The sequence below is a fragment of the Microchirus variegatus genome (assembly GCF_963457635.1).
Source record: "Microchirus variegatus genome assembly, chromosome: 8".
In the NCBI taxonomy this organism is placed as follows: Eukaryota; Metazoa; Chordata; class Actinopteri; order Pleuronectiformes; family Soleidae; genus Microchirus; species Microchirus variegatus.
Window position 1 is genome coordinate 32,363,271 of NC_139809.1, and position 25,180 is coordinate 32,388,450.

The 25,180-nt window shown below is 45.5% G+C and overlaps 2 protein-coding genes across 2 annotated transcripts; one reads left to right on the top strand and one right to left on the bottom strand.

The window, feature by feature from the left end:
• Window positions 1–135: 135 nt before the first annotated feature.
• Window positions 136–4,653, top strand: arpin (actin related protein 2/3 complex inhibitor; the record flags this gene model as incomplete). Its single annotated transcript, XM_083894363.1, has 6 exons — window positions 136–275; window positions 670–745; window positions 1,947–2,079; window positions 2,464–2,670; window positions 2,753–2,931; window positions 4,639–4,653. Exons 1-6 carry the CDS (start codon window positions 184–186, stop codon window positions 4,651–4,653), a joined length of 702 nt encoding a protein of 233 aa, XP_083750489.1. The 5' UTR covers window positions 136–183.
• On the bottom strand, window positions 4,560–22,986 carry LOC310931254 (aminopeptidase N-like; the record flags this gene model as incomplete). Its single annotated transcript, XM_083894364.1, has 21 exons — window positions 4,560–5,113; window positions 5,221–5,284; window positions 10,045–10,185; window positions 10,290–10,457; window positions 11,112–11,222; window positions 12,074–12,162; window positions 12,767–12,914; window positions 13,006–13,061; window positions 15,325–15,458; window positions 15,571–15,650; window positions 16,211–16,356; window positions 16,470–16,535; window positions 16,692–16,757; window positions 16,839–16,982; window positions 18,490–18,603; window positions 18,705–18,859; window positions 18,939–19,059; window positions 19,864–19,991; window positions 20,074–20,205; window positions 21,568–21,707; window positions 22,367–22,986. The coding sequence occupies 21 exons, from the start codon at window positions 22,984–22,986 to the stop codon at window positions 4,961–4,963; spliced, it is 2,976 nt and encodes a 991-aa protein (XP_083750490.1). The 3' UTR covers window positions 4,560–4,960.
• Between the last annotated feature and the right edge of the window lie 2,194 nt (window positions 22,987–25,180).

Here is a 25,180-nt window from a genome sequence, read left to right on the forward strand (position 1 = left end):
ATACATATGTATATATATAATATATATAATGTACTTCATTGCCGCCCCCGTCGGCACACGCCGTGTCAGCAACGAGCGCACCTCTCCTCCTCCTCTCTGACGTAACCGGAAGTCAGGAAACAGGAAGAAGCGGAATCTCGGGAAGTGAAAAAGAGAAAAGTTTGTGAACGTTCTTGGACAAAAATGAGCAGAATTTATCAGAACTCGTGTTTACGGAACAAACGCGTTCACAGCGACACGTACCACGGCGTCTGGTCCACGTGCACGAGCGTCAGGTAAATGAAATCAGCGTCAACGTGAGTGTCCTTGTTCTTCCGGGTGACGTCACCGAACCCCATGTAAAGAAATGTCACTTTTACTTTCTCTCACGTTTTTGAGCTGTTGTTCGTCGACATTACGGAACACGAGCCGCTGTGCCGTAAGAGGTCGCTGTTGCTTGTTTATTCGGCATTAAAATAACTCCTCGAAAAGTTGTTAGAAAGTGCATTTATTTGTTTGTGCACTAATGTGTACAATTCAGCGACACCTAGCGGCGAGGTGCAGACTTCACAGTAAAGTAAACAGAAAAGTATTTGTGTGATGTGAAGAATGTTGTTTTGTTGTCGTCGTCCATCTTTATTGACACTTTGTTGGTTTGTTGCGTCACAATAACGAGAATGTTTGACTCAGTGGATCTGGAGTTCTTCTGGAGGGAAAAGTGCTGGACATCTCCAGACACGTGGTCAGTGACGTCAACAACCACAAGGTAGCACAGCGCTAACACGGCGCTAACACAGCGCTAACACAATGCTAACACAACTTTAACACAATGCTTACACAAACACACCGCTAACATAACACAAACACAACGCTAACACAACACTAACACAATGCTTACACAAACACAACGCTAACACAACACAAACACAACACAAACACAACGCAAACACAACGCTAACACAATGCTACCACAACGCTAACACAACACTAACACAACGCTAACACTAACACAATGCTTACACAACACAAACCAAATGCTAACAGAACGCTAACACAACACAAACACAACGCTAACACAACGCAAACACAACGCCAACATAACACAAACACAAGGCTAACACAGCGATAACACAACGCTAACATAACACAAACACAACGCTAACACAATGCTAACACAATGCTAACACAGTGCTAACACAACGCTAATACAAAGTAAACACAACGCTAACGCAACACAAACACAACGCTAACACAACGCGAACACAACACAAACACAACGCTAACACATCGCTAACACATCGCTAACACAACGCTAACACATCGCTAACACAGCGCTAATACACCGTAAACACAACACTCACACAACGCTAACACGACACAAACACAACGCTAACATAACACAAACACAGCGCTAACACAACGCTAATACAATGCTTATACATCGTAAACACAACGCTAACACGACACAAACACAACGTAAACACAACGCTAACAACACACAAACACAGCGCTAACACAACGTCAACACAATGCTAACACAACGCTAATACAATGCTTATACACTGTAAACACAACGCTAACACGACACAAACACAACGCTAACACAACGTAAACACAACGCTAACACAATGCTAACACAGCGCTAACACAACGCAAACACAACGCTAACATAACACTAACACAATGCTAACACAACACTAACACAACACAAACACAACGCTAACACAACACTAACACAACACAAACACAACGCTAACACAACGCTAACACAACACTAACACAACACAAACACAACGCTAAGACAACACAAATACAATGCTAACACAACACAAACACAACACTAACACAACACAAACACAACGCTAACACAACACAAACACAACTCTAACACAACGCTAACAACACCCTGAGCTCATGTCCGGCTCAGGTCCGGCTCACCTGTGGTCTCTTGGTTCTGGTCTGGTCAGGTCCGGTTCTACGTCCTCTACGTCAAACCGTCCCTGGTCCATCGGAGGAAGTTTGACGACAGAGGAAACGAAATGGAGCCAAACTTCAGTGAAACTAAGAAGGTCAACACAGGTCATCTGCTGTCGTCCTACAGTGAGTCACACACCAACGCTACCATGCTACGCTAACTGCTCTCCGGGGCAGATGCTAAGCTAACTGTTCTGCAGGGACTGATGCTAAGCTGCTATCTGTTATTATAATAATAATAATAATAACTGATTTGATTTATAAAGCACTATTGCTAAGGGGATTGATAAGCTAACTATTCTCCTGGGGCTATTGCTAAGTTAACTACTCTCTTGGTGCTAAGCTAAGTACTCTCCTAGGAACAATGCTGAGCTAACTGCTTTCCTGGAGCTAATGCTAAGCTAACTATGTGGTCTCTAACATGGTCTGTGATGTGGTCTGTGGTCTATGATGTGGTCTGTGATGTGGTCTGTGGTGTGATGTGGTCTGTGGTCTGTGGTGTGGTGACAGGAGTGGAGGTCAAAGGTCACTCTGACCTCCTGAGTGACGAGCAGCTGTCAGTGATGGTGAACAGAGAAGATCTGGTGAAGATCACTGACAGACTCAGACCTGAAGGCACCTGGGCCTTCTGGCTCCCTGAGGCCGAGGTGGACAAGACCGAGGTGGAGGCGGGACAGGAAGTCCGTCTGAAGACCACAGGAAACAGTCCCTTCATCTGTGAGTGTGTCGCCAACACACACACACACACACAGGGGGCGGGGCTGACTGTGACTAAATCAAACGTCTTTTATTTTGAAAGTCTCCATCGCTAAAGTGGATGGCGGCGCAGTGACCAGGTGTAACTTTACTGGAGATGAACACGCTGGAGCTTCATGGACAGACAAGATCTTCACCAACAAAGTCCACGCTGAGCGAGGAGGAGGAGGAGGAGGAGGAGGAGGAGGAGGAGGAGGAGAGGGAGCTGATGAAGATGAATGGGTGAGCTCACTTCACAGTTATATACCTTCGTGTTTTTATTTTAATTTTATTTGTGTGAACATCATGAGCTAACACATCCATGCTATGCTAACTGTTCTTCAGGGACTGATGCTATCTGCTATGTTTTATAACAACTGATTTGATTTATGAAGCACTATTGCTAAGGGTATTGCTAAGCTATCTATTATCCTGGTGCTATTGCTAAGTTAACTACACTCTTGGTGCTAATGCTAAGCTAAGTACTCTCCTCGGGCCAGTGCTAAGTTAACTACTCTCTTGGTGCTAATGCTAAGCTAAGTACTCCCCTTTGAGCCAATGCTAAGTTAACTACTCTCCCAGTGCTAATGCTAAGCTAAGTACTCGCTCGGTGCTAATGCTAAGCTAAGTACTCTCCTCGGGCCAATGCTAAATTAACTACTCTCTCTGTGCTAATGCTAAGCTAAGTACTCTCCTAGGGCCAATGCTAAGCTAACTACTTTCCTGGAGCTGATGCTAAGCTAACTACTCTCCAGGGTACAATACTGAGCTAACTTCTCTCCCGGAGCTGGTGCTAAGCCAAATTCTGTCCTGATCCAATGTTAAGCTAACTCCTTTCTCGGTGCTAATGCTAAGCTCACAGAGCTAATTACTAATGTTAAGCAATCTGTGTTCACAGTACAGTGTGACAGTGAGCAGTGTAGCAGGTAGTTGAATGTAAAACCGAGCTCTCTTTCTGCCCCGCCTCCTCTCTGGCTACGTAGCTTTTTGTTAGCATGTTAGCACGGCTAATGTCCTCCATCTTTGATCCATCTTTTTTCCCCCACTCAGGACGAGTGAGTAAATGGTTTGGTGACAGAACTGAACCTGAGCTTCAGCAGATCTCCAGTCTGTGTCTGTGGACTTTGGTGTGAGAGAGTGAGTGATTTTATAAAGTTCAGTTTAACACCGAGACAAAGACGCGATCATGTGATCGACAGGTTAGGAAATATGATCATGGTTCAGTTTCTCATACAAACACAAAGATGATGAACTGTCCCTTTAAACATGTTTTCATCCTGATATTGAACAAACTCAAGTATATCTGTTTACATATATACATGTATGTGTGTATATATATACACATGTATGTGTGTGTGTGTATGTATGTATGTATATATATATATATATACACATATGTATGTGTATATATATATATATATATGTATGTATATATATATATATATATATGTGTATGTGTATATATATATATATATATATATGTGTATATATATATATATATATATACATGTATGTGTGTATATACACATACATGTATGTATATATGTATGTATATATATATATGTGTGTATATATATATATATATATGACAGTGGAATCGGTAATAAATATTCATGTTTTCACATCAGTTCATGTCTGTTTTTGACCTTTGACCTTTGACCAAGGTAAATGTCATGTAATTATATCTAATAACTATTATTACTTACATACTAATTATCACGTAAACCACCTGTGATGACATCATCATGATCACAGTGACATCATCAATCCAAGCTCATGTTGAACACATTACCAATGTTTTTATTATTATTATCATTATTATTATTAATAAAATGACATAAAAACATCCATTTGTACATGTTTGTGTGTAAACAGGTGAAATTAGCACTGAATCATGGAGTGAATTTACATACACTCTGCACTTAAGTGTCATTCTCTTCTGACCACTAGGTGGCAGCAGACTAGCTCATGTGACTCCTCCTCCTTCTGTTAGCGGATAAACTAGATTTATCATTTCTTCAGATAACTTTATTTTACTGTTTTTATTCAAATAGACCAAAACACTTTGTTTTCAATATACACAATATAATATATTATAGTGTATATATAATATATGCTATATCTATATATATGTATGTATGTATACATATGTGGTATCAACATATTGTTGTTTTGAATGAAGTGCATGTAGCATCAAAGCTAACAGTCAGCGTAGTCCATTAGTTAAACTTGTGTCCAGTAGGGGGCAGTAGTGTGTGTGTGTGTGTGAATATTAGCTCCGTGAAGCCATCTCTCGAAGGAACCACTGGTGTACGATGTCTTTGTTGTCGTTGACCCACTGGATGTTGACTCGTGTTTGCTCGATGCTCTGCTCCGCCGCCCTGGTGGCCGACATGAGCTCGTAGTCACTGGCAAAACGCTGCAGCTACAGAAACACAAACAGTGATGTGTGTGTGTGTGTGTGTGTGTGTGTGTGTGTGTGTGTGTGTGAGACATCATCACATGATCAACCAATCAGACGTCATCATTTACCTCCTCCAGTTCAAACTGTGTGGAGAACCTGCTGGCCACGCCCACCAGCAGGGGCGCTGCATTTCTGGAGGAGAGACGGTCAAAATATTAGGAACAGCTCACGACTTTACACTGATCAACGTGGGAGTGAACGTGAGAGTGAATGTGAACGTGAGAGTGAATGTGAACGTGAGAGTGAAAGTGAATGTGAACGTGAACGTGAATGTGAACGTGAACGTGGAAGTGAACGTGAGTGAATGTGAATGTGAGAGTGAATGTGAACGTGAATGTGGGAGTGAACGTGGAAGTGAACGTGAGTGAATGTGAATGTGGGAGTGAACGTGGGAGTGAATGTGAACGTGAATGTGGGAGTGAACGTGAGTGAATGTGAACGTGAGAGTGAATGTGAACGTGGGAGTGAACGTGAGAGTGAATGTGAACGTGAATGTGTGAGTGAACGTGAATGTGGGAGTGAACGTGAGAGTGAATGTGAACGTGAATGTGGGAGTGAACGTGAACGTGGGAGTGAACGTGAGTGAATGTGAACATGAGAGTGAATGTGAACGTGGGAGTGAACGTGGGAGTGAATGTGAACGTGAACGTGGGAGTGAATGTGTGAGTGAATGTGAACGTGAGATTGAACGTGAGAGTGAATGTGGGAGTGAACGTGAGAGTGAACGTGAGAGTGAATGTGAACGTGAGAGTGAACGTGAACGTGAGCGTGAACGTGAGAGTGAATGTTAACATGTGAGTCAACATGAGAGTGAACGCGTGAGTGAACGTGTGAGTGAGAGTGAACGTGTGAGTGAGCGTGAACATGTGAGTGAGCGTGAACGTGTGAGTGTGAACGTGAGAGTGAACGTGTTGGTGGATGTGAGTGTGAGAGTGAACGTGTGAGTCAGCGTGAACGTGTGAGTGAACGTGAGTGTGAGGGTTGTCACTGTTTAATAAAGTTTTTTGTAATAAAACGCACTTTGTTTACGTCAGTGTCATAAAAAAAATATAAATAAATATAAACGTCTGAATCAAAGGTGAACAGTGAATCAGTGGTGGTGGCGCCACCTACTGTTGGTGTCATTGATCGTGTTTCTGTGAAATGAGACGTGAGTGGACGAGTTATCGTGAATGGATGAATGATGGATGCTAGTTGGAGTTGGCTAACGTGAAGCTAAGCTATCGGAGAAAGAAGACGAGCGTGTTGTTGTTCATGGTCTGGACTCGTCGTCGTTGTTGTTGTTGTTGTTGTGGTTGTTGTTGTGGTTGTCGATGAGCGACGCGGAACATATAGCGTTAGCACTTCATTGCAAATGCAAATTTTGCTTTATTGCAAATTTGGCATTAAAATGTGGACTCAGCGCGGAGCATTAGTGGTCGTCGACTGTCACCACTAGGGTCAAAGTGTTAAAGACTCAAACTAAGGAACTAAGAGTTTCCTTAAAAACTTGGCCACAGAGGAGAAGGTTTGGCAGATGTTTGAGCTCTTGTGTTTCCACGTGGGCGAGGAGGAGAAGAACAGAGCTCCATTCTCCTCACACATGTTTTCATAGTAAGATGGAGGAGGAGCAGGAGGAGCAGGAGGAGCAGGTTTCCTCTTCACTCCCCTCAGAGAGCAGCTGTTGTTTGCAGGCGTCTGCAGATGTTCCTTCAGAATCCTGACCAGATGTTCCTCAAACAGTCGTTCTCCAGTGAACATGGCGTGAGCCAAACGTTTGACGGAGAAGAACTCGTTCACAAGTTGCCGATGAACCTTCTTGTGGATTTCCTCCACCTTCTTTGGGAAAACGCGGCTCAATTTCCCGACCGTCTTTTCTTCCAGACGTCGGCACAAACTTCTCAAGTCGGTGACGAAGAGCAGAGACTCTTGTCCTGCTGCTTCAGCGACGCAGGACAAGAGTCTCTGCAGAAAAGCAGCCATGAAGACCTGGTCTCTGTGGATCAGCTGCTCCTCGCTGTACTGGAGCGAGTCTGACGATCCACATCCAGTCTGGATCCGGTCCTGGTTTTCACCGAAGAACCCGGGGTCGTTTGGATCAGCGCTCGTCGTCGTCGTCCTCGTCTCAGAATCGTCCGCCTCGGACTTTCCCGGCTCGGCTAAACGCAGAATTATCGCAAACCGCGTGATCAGACTCTGCGGATCCATCAGAAGAAGCGGCGGCTTCGCGTCGGCGTTCCCGAACCGAGCGATTAGCGCCAGCGCGGCGTTGACGCGGTTGGCGACCTCCGCCGCCATCAAGCTCCGCGCCCTGAACACGCAGCCGGGTTGCGAGTGCAGTCCCAGCGCCGCCTTCAGGCCGTAGTCCACCGAGTTCCCGAGGCATTCTGCGATTTCCTCCTCCGTCACGTAAACGCCGGCGTTCGGCGTCGGCGGATCCGCGCTGGAGAGCAGCTTTGGCGCCACGTCCTCCACGATGTGATCGCTGATCGTGTCGACCATCAGAGCGATCACGTGGGTCAACAGGTCCACGTTCTGCTGAGTCATGTTATAGATCATCTGCTTCCTGTCGTCAGGACGAGGGTACGACTCTGCGATACACCGACTCAGCACTTTCTCCATGGTGATGGGCAGGAACACGGGAATCCTCCACTTCCTGTTCCTCCTCTCCACTTCCTGTTCCTCCAGCTCTTCTTCAGAAGGGGCGGGGCCACTCCCCCCCGACATGGTCACATGTGACCTCGCCGTCGCCATGACGACCTTTCTCCTCCTCATTCTTCTTCTTCTTCTTTGGTGCTTTACTGCCCCCCTGTGTTCACTCTGTGTTTGACCAGCTAATGTGGCTAACATCAAAGGCACTGTGGAAGATCAAAGACACACACACACACACACACACAGTAGTAATAGTAGTAGTAGAAGTTGTTGTAATAGTAGTAACCGTAGTAGTGGTCGTAGTCATAGTCGTAGTACTAATAGTAGTAGTCGTAGTAGGTGTTGAAGTTATAGACAGACACAAACATATTGAAACATATTCCCAGTTAGCTCTGATAAAGTAGTAGTATTTGTAGTATTAATAGTATTTGTAGTAGTATTCATAGTATTTGTAGTAGTATTAATAGTATTTGTAGTATTAATAGTATTTGTAGTATTAGTAGTATTTGTAATATTAGTAGTAACAGACACAAACGTACCCCTTTGAAACATATTCCCAGTTAGCTCTGATAAAGTAGTAGTATTTGTAGTATTAATGGTGTTTGTAGTATTAATAGTATTAGTAGTATTAGTAGTATTTGTAGTAATCGTAGTAACAGACACAAACGTACCCATTTGAAACATATTCCCAGTTAGCTCTGATAAAGTAGTAGTATTTGTAGTATTAATAGTATTTGTAGTAGTATTCATAGTATTTGTAGTAGTATTAATAGTATTTGTAGTATTAATAGTATTTGTAGTATTAGTAGTATTTGTAATATTAGTAGTAACAGACACAAACGTACCCCTTTGAAACATATTCCCAGTTAGCTCTGATAAAGTAGTAGTATTTGTAGTATTAATGGTGTTTGTAGTATTAATAGTATTAGTAGTATTAGTAGTATTTGTAATATTAGTAGTAACAGACACAAACGTACCCCTTTGAAACATATTCCCAGTTAGCTCTGATAAAGTAGTAGTATTTGTAGTATTAATGGTGTTTGTAGTATTAATAGTATTAGTAGTATTTGTAGTAATCGTAGTAACAGACACAAACGTACCCCTTTGAAACATATTCCCAGTTAGCTCTGATAAAGTAGTAGTATTTGTAGTATTAATGGTGTTTGTAGTATTAATAGTATTAGTAGTATTAGTAGTATTTGTAGTAATCGTAGTAACAGACACAAACGTACCCATTTGAAACATATTCCCAGTTAGCTCTGATAAAGTAGTAGTATTTGTAGTATTAATAGTATTAGTAGTATTAGTAGTATTTGTAATATTAGTAGTAACAGACACAAACGTACCCCTTTGAAACATATTCCCAGTTAGCTCTGATAAAGTAGTAGTATTTGTAGTATTAATGGTGTTTGTAGTATTAATAGTATTAGTAGTATTAGTAGTATTTGTAGTAATCGTAGTAACAGACACAAACGTACCCCTTTGAAACATATTCCCAGTTAGCTCTGATAAAGTAGTAGTATTTGTAGTATTAATGGTGTTTGTAGTATTAATAGTATTAGTAGTATTAGTAGTATTTGTAGTAATCGTAGTAACAGACACAAACGTACCCCTTTGAAACATATTCCCAGTTAGCTCTGATAAAGTAGTAGTATTTGTAGTATTAATGGTGTTTGTAGTATTAATAGTATTAGTAGTATTTGTAGTAATCGTAGTAACAGACACAAACGTACCCATTTGAAACATATTCCCAGTTAGCTCTGATAAAGTAGTAGTATTTGTAGTATTAATGGTGTTTGTAGTATTAATAGTATTAGTAGTATTAGTAGTATTTGTAATATTAGTAGTAACAGACACAAACGTACCCCTTTGAAACATATTCCCAGTTAGCTCTGATAAAGTAGTAGTATTTGTAGTATTAATGGTGTTTGTAGTATTAATAGTATTAATAGTATTAGTAGTATTAGTAGTATTTGTAGTAATCGTAGTAACAGACACAAACGTACCCCTTTGAAACATATTCCCAGTTAGCTCTGATAAAGTAGTAGTATTTGTAGTATTAATGGTGTTTGTAGTATTAATAGTATTAGTAGTATTTGTAGTAATCGTAGTAACAGACACAAACGTACCCCTTTGAAACATATTCCCAGTTAGCTCTGATAAAGTAGTAGTATTTGTAGTATTAATGGTGTTTGTAGTATTAATAGTATTAGTAGTATTAGTAGTATTTGTAGTAATGGTAGTAACAGACACAAACGTACCCATTTGAAACATATTCCCAGTTAGCTCTGATAAAGTTCCATGCTAACGCTTGTCCCACCACGTTCCTGGACACGAGGCTAACGGTGTAAGCGACGTCCATCAGACGGATTTTGTCGGGATTTAACGTGTAATCCAGGAACCTGTGAGACAAGGACGATGACATCATGAGGTGGGTGTGGCCTGGTCACACAGGTGTGTGTGTGTGTGTGTGTGTGTGTGTGTGAGTGAGGTTTGCTAGCTTGACCTGTTGAGTAGCCAGATCTTCTTGGTGCAGGACAAAGCCTCACGAAGCTGCTCTTTCTCCGACGTGTCGTCAGAACTCTCAAACTTCTCCCACGCAAACTCCCACTCTGCTTTACCACCAGCGGCCACAGCGTGGCAGTAGATCTCAGAGCGCAGGTTTGTGTGGATGCTAGATCACACACACACAGTTAAGAGTTACAGCTACGTTAGCTAATCGAGTCCATCTGATACAGACGTCGTACACAAAGAAGTACACAAGTACAAGAGAAGTACACAAGTACTGAGAAGAACACAAATACAGGAGCACACAAATACAGAGAAGTACACAAGTACAGGAGTAAAGAGAAGTACACAAGCACAGAAGTACACAAGCACAGAAGTACACAAGTACAGAGAAGTACACAAGTACAGAGAAGTACACAAGTACAGAGAAGTACACAAGTACAGAGAAGTACACAAATACAGAGAAGTACACAAGTACAGGAGTAAAGAGAAGTACACAAGGACAGAGAAGTACACATATTGAGAAACAGCTAAAGAGTTTTCAGCGAGCGCTACATTTAACAATGGTTAATGTTAGCTTGTTAGCGAGGTTAGCTACTTGGTTAGCTATCATAGGCCACATGATAAACACTAAACTTCTCATAACTGTGAAATTACGATCTCTGAGAAACAACAATAGACGCCAAGTGATTTGCGATCAGTCGACCTTCGTCCTCGACTGAAGACGATAAACCACGAGACCTTTGTTTGTTGCTAACGTTGTAAACTGTGGTGTTAGCGCTGACGTGAGTTAAAAATACTTATCCGCTCATGATTATACTTGTTGTTGGTGTCGTTCTTCATCCACGCAGCAAACATCTTTGTTGCCATGGTGACACATTCTGGGAGTCCGTGAGAACAAGCCACCTGTATGGCTAACATCTGGTTCAGTCTGAGGACCAAGACGCATAAATGTCAACGTTAGCACACGTTAGCATGTCTTTGGAGCTCTGTTTGGTCACCACCATCTCCTGAGGTAAAGCTAACGCTGCCCCTCAAAGAGAAATTACATGGTGGCTCTTAAAAGTGAGGCTAAATATCTAGAGGGCCCCCTGGTGGCTGGTTGTGGTATAAGTAATAAATTCAGCCCACTCTGTGTTTGCAGATTAGACTCACTTTAGCAGTGACTTTAGCAGTGACTTTAGCATTGACTTTAGCAGTAACTTTAGCAGTGACTTTAGCAGTGAATTTAGCAGTAACTTTAGCAGTGACTTTAGCAGTGACTTTAGCAGTGACTTTAGCAGTGACTTTAGCATTGACTTTAGCAGTGACTTTAGCAGTGACTTTAGCAGTGACTTTAGCAGTAACTTTAGCATTGACTTTAGCAGTGACTTTAGCAGTAACTTAAGCAGTGACTTTAGCATTGACTTTAGCAGTGACTTTAGCAGTAACTTTAGCAGTAACTTTAGCATTGACTTTAGCAGTGACTTTAGCATTGACTTTAGCAGTGACTTTAGCAGTAACTTTAGCATTGACTTTAGCAGTGACTTTAGCAGTAACTTTAGCAGTAACTTTAGCATTGACTTTAGCAGTGACTTTAGCAGTAACTTTAGCATTGACTTTAGCAGTGACTTAGCAGTAACTTTAGCATTGACTTTAGCAGTGACTTTAGCAGTGACTTTAGCAGTGACTTTAGCAGTAACTTTAGCATTGACTTTAGCAGTGACTTTAGCAGTAACTTTAGCAGTAACTTTAGCAGTAACTTTAGCAGTGACTTTAGCAGTTAGCACTTGTGTTACTTACTGTAACGAATGGTCTTCAGGAACTTGTGAGTGGTCGGTGTAGTTTCTGAAGAAGTTGTACAGGCCTGTGACCTGTTGACGGAGGTAAGCCTGCAGGGGGAGACAGTGAGACAGCACAGATCATCATCATCACCTTCATCTTCATCATCATCATCGTCATCTCCATCTTCATCTTCATCTTCATCTTCATCTTCATCATCACCATCATCTTCATCATCATCATCATCACTAACCCGTTAACTCGGTCTCATCACTAACTCGTTAACTCAGTCTCATCACTAACTCGTTAACTCAGTCTCATCACTAACTCGTTAACTCAGTCTCATCACTTACTCGTTAACTCAGTCTCATCACTAACTCGTTAACTCAGTCTCATCACTAACTCGTTAACTCAGTTTCATCACTAACTCGTTAACTCAGTCTCATCACTAACTCAGTCTCATCACTAACTCATTAACTCAGTCTCATCACTAACTCAGTCTCATCACTAACTCGTTAACTCAGTTTCATCACTAACTCGTTAACTCAGTCCCATCACTAAGTCGTTAACTCAGTCTCATCACTAACTCGTTAACTCAGTCCCATCACTAACTCGTTAACTCAGTTTCATCACTAACTCAGTCTCATCACTAACTCAGTCTCATCACTAACTCGTTAACTCAGTTTCATCACTAACTCGTTAACTAACCCATACCTGCATAGGTCCATAAACCTCAGATCTGTCAAACATGTGGACAAAGTAACCCATGTTACTGACGGCTGTTCTCCAGGGAAGAAGCGACGTCTCGTTACGAAGGAAACGCGTAGCGTTCAGAGCCAGAGTTACGCTAACGAGCTTAGCCCTGAGGAAATAAAAGACTTTGATTTAACAAAATAAAAGCACATGAACATGTGAACTTCCTGCTGTTCTGGGTTCAGATCAGCGTGGTTTACCTCGCCAAGTTAAAGGCGTCGTCAATGATCTGCCACCTGTTCATCACTGGAATCCTCTGGAAAACAGGTGTAAACAGGTGAAATCAGGTGAGCACAGGTGTAAACAGGTGAGCACAGGTGAAACCAGGTGTAAACAGGTGAAACCAGGTGAAACCAGGTGAGCACAGGTGAAACCAGGTGTAAACAGGTGAAACCAGGTGAAACCAGGTGAAACCAGGTGAAACCAGGTGAGCACAGGTGAAAACAGGTGTAAACAGGTGAAAACAGGTGAAACCAGGTGAGCACAGGTGAAACCAGGTGAGCACAGGTGAAACCAGGTGAGCACAGGTGAAACCAGGTGTAAACAGGTGAAAACAGGTGAAACCAGGTGAGCACAGGTGAAACCAGGTGAGCACAGGTGAGCACAGGTGAAAACAGGTGTAAACAGGTGAAAACAGGTGAAACCAGGTGAGCACAGGTGAAAACAGGTGAAAACAGGTGAAAACAGGTGTAAACAGGTGAAAACAGGTGAAACCAGGTGAGCACAGGTGAAACCAGGTGAGCACAGGTGAGCACAGGTGAAAACAGGTGTAAACAGGTGAAAACAGGTGAAACCAGGTGAGCACAGGTGAAAACAGGTGTAAACAGGTGAAAACAGGTGAAAACAGGTGAAAACAGGTGAGCACAGGTGAAAACAGGTGTAAACAGGTGAAAACAGGTGAAACCAGGTGAGCACGGGTGAAAACGGGTGAAAACAGGTGAAATCAGGTGAAAACAGGTGAAACCAGGTGAAACCAGGTGAGCACAGGTGAGCACAGGTGAGCACAGGTGAAAACAGGTGGAAACAGGTGAAAACAGGTGAAACCAGGTGAGCACAGGTGAAAACAGGTGAAAACAGGTGAAAACATGTGAAACCAGGTGAAACCAGGTGAGCACAGGTGAAAACAGGTGAAAACAGGTGAAAACAGGTGAAAACAGGTGAAAACAGGTGAAAACAGGTGAAAACAGGTGAGCACAGGTGAAAACAGGTGTAAACAGGTGAAAACAGGTGAGCACAGGTGAAAACAGGTGAAAACAGGTGAAAACAGGTGAAAACAGGTGAAAACAGGTGAGCACAGGTGAAAACAGGTGTAAACAGGTGAAAACAGGTGAAACCAGGTGAAACCAGGTGAGCACAGGTGAAAACAGGTGTAAACAGGTGAAAACAGGTGAAACCAGGTGAGCACAGGTGAAACCAGGTGAGACCAGGTGAGCACAGGTGAAACCAGGTGTAAACAGGTGAAACCAGGTGAGCACAGGTGAAACCAGGTGTAAACAGGTGAAACCAGGTGAAACCAGGTGAAACCAGGTGAAACCAGGTGAAACCAGGTGAAACCAGGTGAGCACAGGTGAAAACAGGTGTAAACAGGTGAAAACAGGTGAAACCAGGTGAGCACAGGTGAAACCAGGTGAGCACAGGTGAAACCAGGTGTAAACAGGTGAAACCAGGTGAGCACAGGTGAAACCAGGTGAGCACAGGTGAAACCAGGTGAGCACAGGTGAAACCAGGTGTAAACAGGTGAAACCAGGTGAGCACAGGTGAAACCAGGTGAGCACAGGTGAAACCAGGTGAGCACAGGTGAAACCAGGTGTAAACAGGTGAAACCAGGTGTAAACAGGTGAAACCAGGTGTAAACAGGTGAAACCAGGTGAAACCAGGTGAGCACAGGTGAAAACAAGTGTAAACAGGTGAAACCAGGTGAGCACAGGTGTAAACAGGTGAAAACAGGTGAAAACAGGTGAAAACAGGTGTAAACAGGTGAAAACAGGTGAAACCAGGTGAGCACGGGTGAAAACGGGTGTAAACGGGTGAAAACAGGTGAAATCAGGTGAAAACAGGTGAAACCAGGTGAAACCAGGTGAGCACAGGTGAAAACAGGTGGAAACAGGTGAAAACAGGTGAAAACAGGTGAAAACAGGTGAAACCAGGTGAAAACAGGTGAAAACAGGTGAAAACAGGTGAAAACAGGTGAAACCAGGTGAAACCAGGTGAAACCAGGTGAAAACAGGTGAAAACAGGTGGAAACAGGTGAAAACAGGTGAAACCAGGTGAGCACAGGTGAAAACAGGTGAAAACAGGTGAAACCAGGTGAAACCAGGTGAAACCAGGTGAAACCAGGTGAGCACAGGTGAAAACAGGTGAAAACAGGTGAAAACAGGTGAAAACAGGTGAAAACAGGTGAAAACAGGTGAGCACAGGTGTAAACAGGTGAAAACAGGTGAAACCAGGTGAGCACAGGTGACATGAATGGATGTTCAGACAGTATTAGTGTAATTTGCTGACTCATGTTTCAGACTCACTCGTGGCTCAGTTTCCAGTTGACTCAGCAGAGATTCCCAGTTTTCCAGGTTATAGTTAACTCTGTAGTAACCGGTGCAGTTGATGTTCACCAGGATCCACTCTCCATTCTGACTGATGAACTCTTCTTTTCTCACTGTGTGGAAAAGGTCAACCACAAGATCATGGTTATATATATGTATATATATATATATACACACACATATATATATGTGTGTGTATATATATGTGTATATGTATCTCATTACCTTTGTCACTGGTGTCCAAGAAAAAAGGAGTGAACTCAGAGGACTTGGACATGGACCTGATGTGGACAGACCACTGAAGACTGAATGGACAAAGACTCGCTGTCAATCATGTCAGAACAGGAAGTGACATCACACCTCAGTTACATGACAGTGTCGGGTAACGTTAGCGTTATGAACACCAAAGTTACCAAAGTTAGCAACTATTCCAAAGTTACCAAGTCAGCTTATTCTGGAGTTTTCTTACATAAAACATGTCCTCAGACACCAGTAGGGGGCAGCACAGTGTGAACTTGAGGCCCTAGAATTAAACTCTGACTGCAGGGGGCGCTACAGCAGGAAATGACAAACTTTTAGTTTAACTTGAACTCAGGAGCCAGAACTTCCTGTCTGCAGTTTTACGGCCCCACCCCCTGTGCTTATGGTGAATAGAGGCCCCGCCCCCTGCGCTTATGGTGAATAGAGGCCCCGCCCCCTGTGCTTATGGTGAATAGAGGCCCCGCCCCCTGTGCTTATGGTGAATAGAGGCCCCGCCCCCTGTGCTTATGGTGAATAGAGGCCCCGCCCCCTGTGCTGATGGTGAATAGAGGCCCCGCCCCCTGTGCTTATGGTGAATAGAGGCCCCGCCCCCTGAGGTCCTTACTCAGATTGGGAGGAGTCATTGAAGAGGAAGTGCTTCTGGTAAAATTCTCCAGTCTTGGTGTTGATGGTGATGACGGGAAAACCACTTTGTTTGGTCCATGTGTCCATCACCATGGCAACGTCAAAGCCAGTGTTCTCAGACAACACCTGACAACACACACACACACACACACACACACACACACACACACACAGAAACCTGATCAGTGACGATGAGTCCAGCTTTAAAACCAGGACCAGGACCAGAGTGAGACCCAAACCTTCTGGATGGTCGTCCACAGGTCGCTCTGCTCAGCGTTGTCGTACTCAAAGTTTTTCAGGTACATCTGAAACACAAGAGAGAGACTGTAAACCACTCACTCTGCGACACCAAAGTCCTCACAGAAGCACAGTCTGCTGCCTCTTGTGGTCTTTTTTAAAATGATGAATGACAGCTGAACTGCAGCCAATCAGAACCTTCGGCACACGGTGTTTCCACTCACGTTGATCCCTTCTTTGAATTTATTTTCTCCAACCATGTCAGCCAGCATTCTCAGCACCAGCGCCCCCTACAGAGTAAACACATGTATGTCAGCGTCACCTCGGACGTGACACACTGTTGTCGTGGTAACAAGTGTTTGACCTTTGACCTTTTTGTAGGTGATCACATCGTACATCTGTAGGATCTCATCATCAGTCTGGACCTGATCCTGAGGAGGAACCAGAGGACGAGACGAGGACAGAGAGTCTGCCTCCATCGCTGTCTCAAACTCTCTGATGACGTTCATCTGTCTCTGCAGGAGACACGTGTGAGGACATGTGAGGACACACGTGAGGACATGTGAGGACATGTGAGGACACACGTGAGGACATATGAGGACATGTGAGGACACATGAGGACACACGTGAGGACACACATGAGGACACATGAGGACACACGTGAGGACACGTGAGGACACACGTGAGGACACGTGAGGACACACGTGAGGACACGTGAGGACACATATGAGGACACGTGAGGACATATGAGGACATGTGAGGACACATGAGGACACACGTGAGGACACATGAGGACACACGTGAGGACACGTGAGGACACATGAGGACACGTAAGGACACGTGAGGACACATGAGGACACATGAGGACACACGTGAGGACACGTGAGGACACATGAGGACAAGTGAGGACACGTAAGGACACATGAGGACACGTGAGGACACGTGAGGACACATGAGGACACACGTGAGGACACGTGAGGACACATGAGGACAAGTGAGGACACGTAAGGACACATGAGGACACGTGAGGACACATGAGGACATGTCAGGACACGTGAGGACACATTTGAATATATGTGAGGACACATGAGGACATGTGAGGACACGTGAGGACACATGAGGACACACGTGAGGACATATGAGGACACACGTGAGGACACATGAGGACACACGTGAGGACATATGAGGACACACGTGAGGACACATGAGGACACACGTGAGGACACGTGAGGACATGTGAGGACACACGTGAGGACACACGTGAGGACACATATGAGGACACGTGAGGACACGTGAGGACATATGAGGACACGTGAGGACATGTGAGGACACATGAGGACACATGAGGACACACGTGAGGACACACATGAGGACACACGTGAGGACACGTGAGGACACGTAAGGACACATGAGGACATGTCAGGACATGTGAGGACACATTTGAATATATGTGAGGACACATGAGGACATGTGAGGACATGTGAGGACACGTGAGGACACATGAGGACACACATGAGGACACACGTGAGGACCTATGAGGACACACGTGAGGACCTATGAGGACACACGTGAGGACACATGAGGACATATGAGGTCACCAATGTTACCAAAGTTTCCAGCGTTACCAAAGTTACTAAAGTTACTAAAGTTACCAGCGTTTCCAAAGTTACCAAAGTTTCCAGCGTTACCAATGTTACCAAAGTTACTGAACTTACCAAAGTTACCAGCGTTACCAAAGTTACCAGTTACTAAAGTTACCAATTACTAAAGTTACCAATTACTAAAGTTACCAATTACTAAAGTTACCAAAGTTACCAGTTACTAAAGTTACCAAATACTAAAGTTACCAATTACTAAAGTTACCAAAGTCTAACAACCTTGACCTGTGAGTCCATGTGAACGTTTGTTGGTTGACCTCTAATCACAATTCTTGGATTTGTTGAGGTCACACAGAGGTCACACAGAGGTCACACAGAGGTCACACAGAGGTCACACAGAGGTCACAGTGACCTGTGAACTCACTGCTCTGAAGGAAGGTTCCACGTGGTCCACGGCTAAGTCGGCCATGTAGGTAGAAAATCCCTCCTTCAGCCAAACTTCATTCCACCATTTCATCGTCACCAGATTTCCAAACCACTGACGACGAGAAGAAGAAGAAGAAGAAGAAGAAGAAGAAGAAGAGAAATCATGGAGTCGCTCAGTCGACGACAAACACGGACGTTTGTTTCTGCGCTAACCTGATGCGCCAGTTCATGTGCGATGATGTCTACGATGTCTTCCTTCAGTAACAGCGAGGACACGCCCTCCTCGTAGAGCAGCGATCCTTCCTGATACGTCACCAGGCCCCAGTTCTCCATCCCAGCAGGAATCAGGTCTGGCAACGCAATCTGGTCTGTGGTGATTTTAGTCTTAGAAGTCTGGAAGTCATGGTGTGGATGAACGTGTGAACGTGTGAACGTGTGAATTCTTACCCAGTTTCAGTAAGGAGTAGTCCCTCTGAAAATATCCTTCGTAGAAGCAGAGAATCTTTCCTGTGATGTTGGCGGCGTAGTGGGCGTGGCCTGCTGCCGTAGCCTCGGGACGAGCAAAAGTCTGAGTGACAGTCACATGATCACGTCTTTATCTCACAGACGATGTTTCGTCACATGATCACGTCTTTATCTCACAACAACATTTCTGTGTGAAGATAAACAAATGGCTAATGCTGTCATGTCATCCCAGAGTGAGATGACGTGATGAATTTCACCTCAGTTCAGCCTGGTGACGTCAGCATTCTACGATAATCGGGAGTGAAGTCGACGACCTAGCGTCAGCTAGCTTAGCGTTAGCATCAGGAGCTTGTGTTTACGTGAACAGAAATAATGTCACAGTGTGAATAATGAAAACACGAAAAATCACTTTTCAACTGTTGTGAACGAGTTCTGACACTAATGATATCATCAGTTAGCTAATGTAGGCTGACGTTACCTGCTAATGTTACCTGATGTTCGCTGACGTTAGCTGATGTTACCTGGTGTTGGCTAATGTTACCTAACATAAGCTGTCGTTAGCTAATGTTACCTGATTTTCACTGCCGTTAGTCAATGTTAGCTGATGTTAGCTGATGTTACCTGGCGTTAGCTAATGTTAACTTACATAAGCTGACGTTACCGGATGTTCGCTGCCGTTAGTCAATGTTACCTGATTTTAGCTGCTATTAGTCAATGTTAGCTGACGTTACCTAACATAAGCTGACGTTAGCTGATGTTACCTAACATAAGCTGACGTTAGCTGATGTTACCTGACGTTAGCTGTCATTAGCTGTCATTAGCTGATGTTACCTGACGTTAGCTGACATTAGCTAGCACAGCTCTGAACACTTTCAGTCTGTGTTTGGAATAAGTTTAAATCACATACTTTTATTGTGACGCGGTCATGTGACGATTCAGTGGCCGTAAAGTCGGACACGACGAAGGCAAACAGGTACGTGGACATCTTGGGCGTGGCTTCGAAGGTCGTGTATTTCCACTCTCCATCGATGAAATCTGTTTCTGAGAGAGAAGAAGAAGAAGAATGTGTCCAGCGTTTCCTTGACTTCACAAACACGACTCACTTTTCTTCACTTACTCATTTTGCTGTTTCCCAGAGCCATGGTGTCATTCCTGTGGACGATGGTCACTTCAAACTCGGCCTTCAGGTCCGGTTCATCCAGGCAAGGAAACAGCAGCCGGGCAGACGTCGGCACCAAGTAGGTGGCGGCTACGAATCTGAAGAAGTTTGATCATCGTCAGGAACGCGACGTCAGGAACGCGACGTCAGGAACGCGACGTCAGGAACGCGACGTCAGGAACGCGACTTCAGGAACGCGGTTTCAGAGACACGATGCCAGGAACGCGACGCCAGGAACGCGGCGCCAGGAACGCGGCGCCAGGGACGCGACGCCAGGAACGCGACGCCAGGAACGCGACGAATGCGGCTTTAGGAGCGCAGCACCAGGAACGCGACATCAGGAACGCAATGAACGCGACGCTAGGAATGCGACGTCAGGAACGCGATGAACGCGACGCCAGGAACGCGATGAACGCGACACCAGGAACGCGACGCCAGGAACGCGACGCAAGGAACGCGGCTTCAGGAACGCGACGCCAGGAACGTGACGCAAGGAACGCGGCTTCAGGAACGTGACGTCAGGAACGTGACGTCAGGAACGCGACGTCAGGAACGCGACGCCAGGAACGCGACGCAAGGAACCCGACGCAAGGAGCGCTACACCAGGAACGCTATGAACGCAACGTCAGGAACGCGATGTCAGGAATGCGACGCAAGGAACGCGACGCCACAAACGCGACGCAAGGAACGCGGCTTCAGGAATGCGACGCCAGGAAAGCGACGCCAGCAACGCGACGCAAGGAACGCGGCTTCAGGAACGCGACGCCAGGAAAGCGACGCCAGCAACGCGACGCAAGGAACGCGGCGTCAGGAACGCAATGATTAAACAAGCGACGATGTGCTGAGAAAATACCTCAGTGACATAACAAGAACAGCCCTGTTGTGGACTCCGGTGGGGAAGAGAAAGCAAGGAACGCCAAGATTACCTGGAGCGGAACAATGGCCAAAGACCTGGAAAGCTTCAACCACACATGGAACAGCATCCGGAGATTAGCCCAGGACAGAAGGAGCTGGAGAGCCTTTGTTGCTGCCCTACGTGGCACTGGCATTACGGGCAGTAAGTAAAGTACGTAGTGGAACTGGAGCGTTCTGTTTATTAAAGGAAAAGAGCAGCGCTAGCAAATAACCAGCGTACTTGTGTACTGCGTATGTGCGCGTCTGTTTTTAAAGTTTAGCGTAACTTTAGAGACTCATTTTAACAACCGGGAGTCACGTAAACATGACGTAACGCAAGTGTCTTTTTCCAGTCAGTCGTCATGGAAACGCGTCATGCTTTAAAGTGCCAGCACTAATATCTTTATGTGTAAACGTACGTACTAAGAATGTCGCTGCCCGTTGCTAAGCACAGATGAACCCACCGGACCTGAAGGCCCTGTTTGAAGTGACCATCGTGGCTCTGGGAAACAAAACACACTTTGGTCACAAACACGACTCACTTCCTGTTTCACTTACTCATTTTGCTGTTTCCCAGAGCCATGGTGTCATTCCTGTGGACGATGGTCACTTCAAACTTGGACTTCAGGTCCGGTTCATCCAGGCAAGGAAACACCAGCCGGGCAGACGTCGGCTCCATTTGGGTGGCAGCGATGAATCTGAAAGGGTTTGAGCATCGTCAACGCGACGCAAGGAACGCGAGGCAAGGAACCCGACGTCAGGAACGAGAAGCAAGGAATGCGACGCAAGGAACGAGACACAAGGAACGCAAGGAACGCAACATCAGGAACGTGACGCTAGGAACAAGACGCAAGCAAAACCTCTTCAAAGACCTCGTCTCCTTCAACCGTTTGGAGTTTGTACCAGAACCAAACATGGGACATTAAAGGTGTAAGAACGTTCTCATCGGCAAAGTGCAGGGGGCGCTATCATGATCTGGGGCATCTGCACGTTCCTCTGATCTAAATCACATCCAGAACCTTTGGGTTTGGATGGAAAGGGAAGTTTACAAGAAAATGAAGACCAGTTCCAGACAGTGGATGACCTCCATGAAGCTATCTTCATCACCACGAGCCTCCTGGAAACACTAGCATGGAGCATCGAGGTGCAGCTACTCTAGTCGTTTTATTTCTATTTTTCACTCCCATTTCTTCTTTTTGTATTTTGAAGCACGACTTAGAACCTTCTTCAGATCCAACAGTGCTAAATGTCAATTCTTGCAATTTTTCAACTGGTCTTAAAATTTCCATCATGAGTGTATAAATATGAATGTATACACGTGTGTATATATATAAACCTGTACATCACGTATTCTTACCGGAGTGTGTTGGTGGCGTTAGCTGCGTTAGCTGCGTTAGCTCCGTTAGCTCCGTGCTCGTACGTGCTCAGGTAAAGACCCTCCAGATACTCCGACATGTTGCCGCTGAAGCTCAGAGACAAACTGTAGTTTCCTCCCACCTTTAACTCTTCGCTCAGCTCGATCTCCAGAAACTCGCTCAGCTCTTCGTTGTAACTCACGCTGCAGTCAATGGCCTCCTTGGTGTCTTTGTTCTTCACCACAGCGCCCCCCACTGTCAGCTGGCGGGCGTGCAGGTGGACCGTGCTGGTCGCCCGGACACATTCAAAGTGAACGGTGGAGTTTCCCGTGAAGAGCGTGGTCTGGTCAGGACTCGTGGCGTTCTCCTCCTCCGTGATCTGTTTGTGGAAGTGGGTTTTGATGGAGATCTGGTAACGCTCGGGGATGACACTCCGCGGCAGCCGTGTGGCGAGCGGTGGAACTGCGGTGCTGGGTGTGAAGGTTGGACGGGGCGTCGGGTTCATGGTCGAGGTCTGGGTGTGGTAAAAAAGGACCATCGTGACGATGGCGGTGACGATGGCGACGACCAGAACGGCGAAGACGCCGGCGAAGAACTTGGACTTCTGGGAATTCTTTGGCATGGTGGCGTCCAAGTTTGACGGGTCTCCGGTTTGGACGAGTCTGGTTTGGACGAGTCTGGTTTGGACGAGTCTGATTTGGACGAGTCTGGTTTGGACGAGTCTGGTTTGGACGAGTCTGGTTTAGAAGAGTCTGATTTGGACGAGTCTGGTTTGGACGAGTCTCCGGTTTGGACGAGTCTGGTTTGGACGAGTCTCCGGTTTGGACGAGTCTCTGGTTTGGACGAGTCAGGTTTGGACGAGTCTCTGGTTTGGACGAGTCCGGTTTGGACGAGTCTCTGGTTTGGACGAGTCTGGTTTGGACGAGTCTGGTTTGGACGAGTCTGGTTTGGACGAGTCTGATTTGGACGAGTCTGTTTTGGACGAGTCTGGTTTGGACGAGTCTGGTTTGGACGAGTCTGGTTTAGAAGAGTCTGATTTGGACAAGTCTGGTTTGGACGAGTCTCCGGTTTGGACGAGTCTGGTTTGGACGAGTCTCCGGTTTGGACGAGTCTCTGGTTTGGATGAGTCAGGTTTGGACGAGTCTCTGGTTTGGACGAGTCCGGTTTGGACGAGTCTCTGGTTTGGACGAGTCAGGTTTGGACGAGTCAGGTTTGGACGAGTCAGGTTTGGACGAGTCAGGTTTGGACGAGTCTCTGGTTTGGACGAGTCCGGTTTGGACGAGTCCGGTTTGGACGAGTCTCTGGTTTGGACGAGTCTGGTTTGGACGAGTCTGGTTTGGACGAGTCTGTTTTGGACGAGTCTGGTTTGGACGAGTCTGGTTTGGACGAGTCTGGTTTAGAAGAGTCTGGTTTAGAAGAGTCTGATTTGGACGAGTCTGGTTTGGACGAGTCTCCGGTTTGGACGAGTCTGGTTTGGACGAGTCTGGTTTGGACGAGTCTCCGGTTTGGACGAGTCTGGTTTTGACGAGTCTCCGGTTTGTACGAGTACTGGTTTGGACGAGTCCGGTTTGGACGAGTCTCCGGTTTGGACGAGTCCGGTTTGGACGAGACCGGTTTGGACGAGTCTGCGATTTGGACGAGTCTCCGGTTTGGACGAGTCTCCGGTTTGGACGAGTCCGGTTTGGACGAGTCTGGTTTGGACGAGTCTCCGGTTTGGACGAGTCTCCGGTTTGGACGAGTCTCCGGTTTGGACGAGTCTGGTTTGGACGAGTCTGGTTTGGACGAGCCTGGTTTGGACGAGCCTGGTTTGCGTCTCCGTGTCTGTCCTCCTGGAGAAACAGGCAGCGACTGATCTGAACTCTGAATCTCACTCCCTCATAAAGAGGGTTTGGCTCAGCGTTGAGTTCAGGGTCGACTCTGAGATGAAACATTAACTCGGCCAATGAGGAAGAGGGAAGAGTCCGAGGGTGACGTCGTAAAGAAGTCGGATTGATCGTGAACATCTGGACGTGGTTAGTGTGACATGACGACCAAACCAGGGCGAAGGTGAACCTGGAGGAAGTCGTCTTCACTCGCTGTGGACAAACCTGTCACTGATGGGAATTCACTCCCAACAAATGAGAAGCACATGAGGGGAGGGGCCGAGAAGGCGGTGGGAGGAGCTCAGTAGGCGGTGGGAGGAGCTCAGTAGGCGGTGGGAGGAGCCCAGTAGGTGGGAAAAGAACATGGAGCCATTTGGGAAATCAGTGATTCGGCTGGAAATCCCCAAACCTCCGGGAACCACACACACACAAACTGGTTTTTATATCTTAGTGAGGACACATCATAATGCATTCAACCTGCAGCACTTTAGCCGAACATGGATCCTGAACCTAACCCTAAAACCAGGTCCTAACCCTAAAACCAGGTCCTAACCCTGAAACCAGGTCCTAACCCTGAACCTAAGCCTGAAGAGTGAGTGGTTCACAGACGTCTACACTACACAACAACACAACACAACACAACACAACACAACACAACAACACAACACAACACAACAACACAACACAACAACACAACAACACAACACAACACAACACAACACAACAACACAACACAACACAACAACACAACACAACACAACACAACACTACACAACAACACAACACTACACAACAACACAACACTACACTACACTACACTACACAACAACACAACAACACAACACAACAACACAACAACACAACACTACACATTACACAACAACACAACCCTACACAACACAACACTACACAACATAACACTACATTACATTAATGACTGATGTTGGGGAGGTG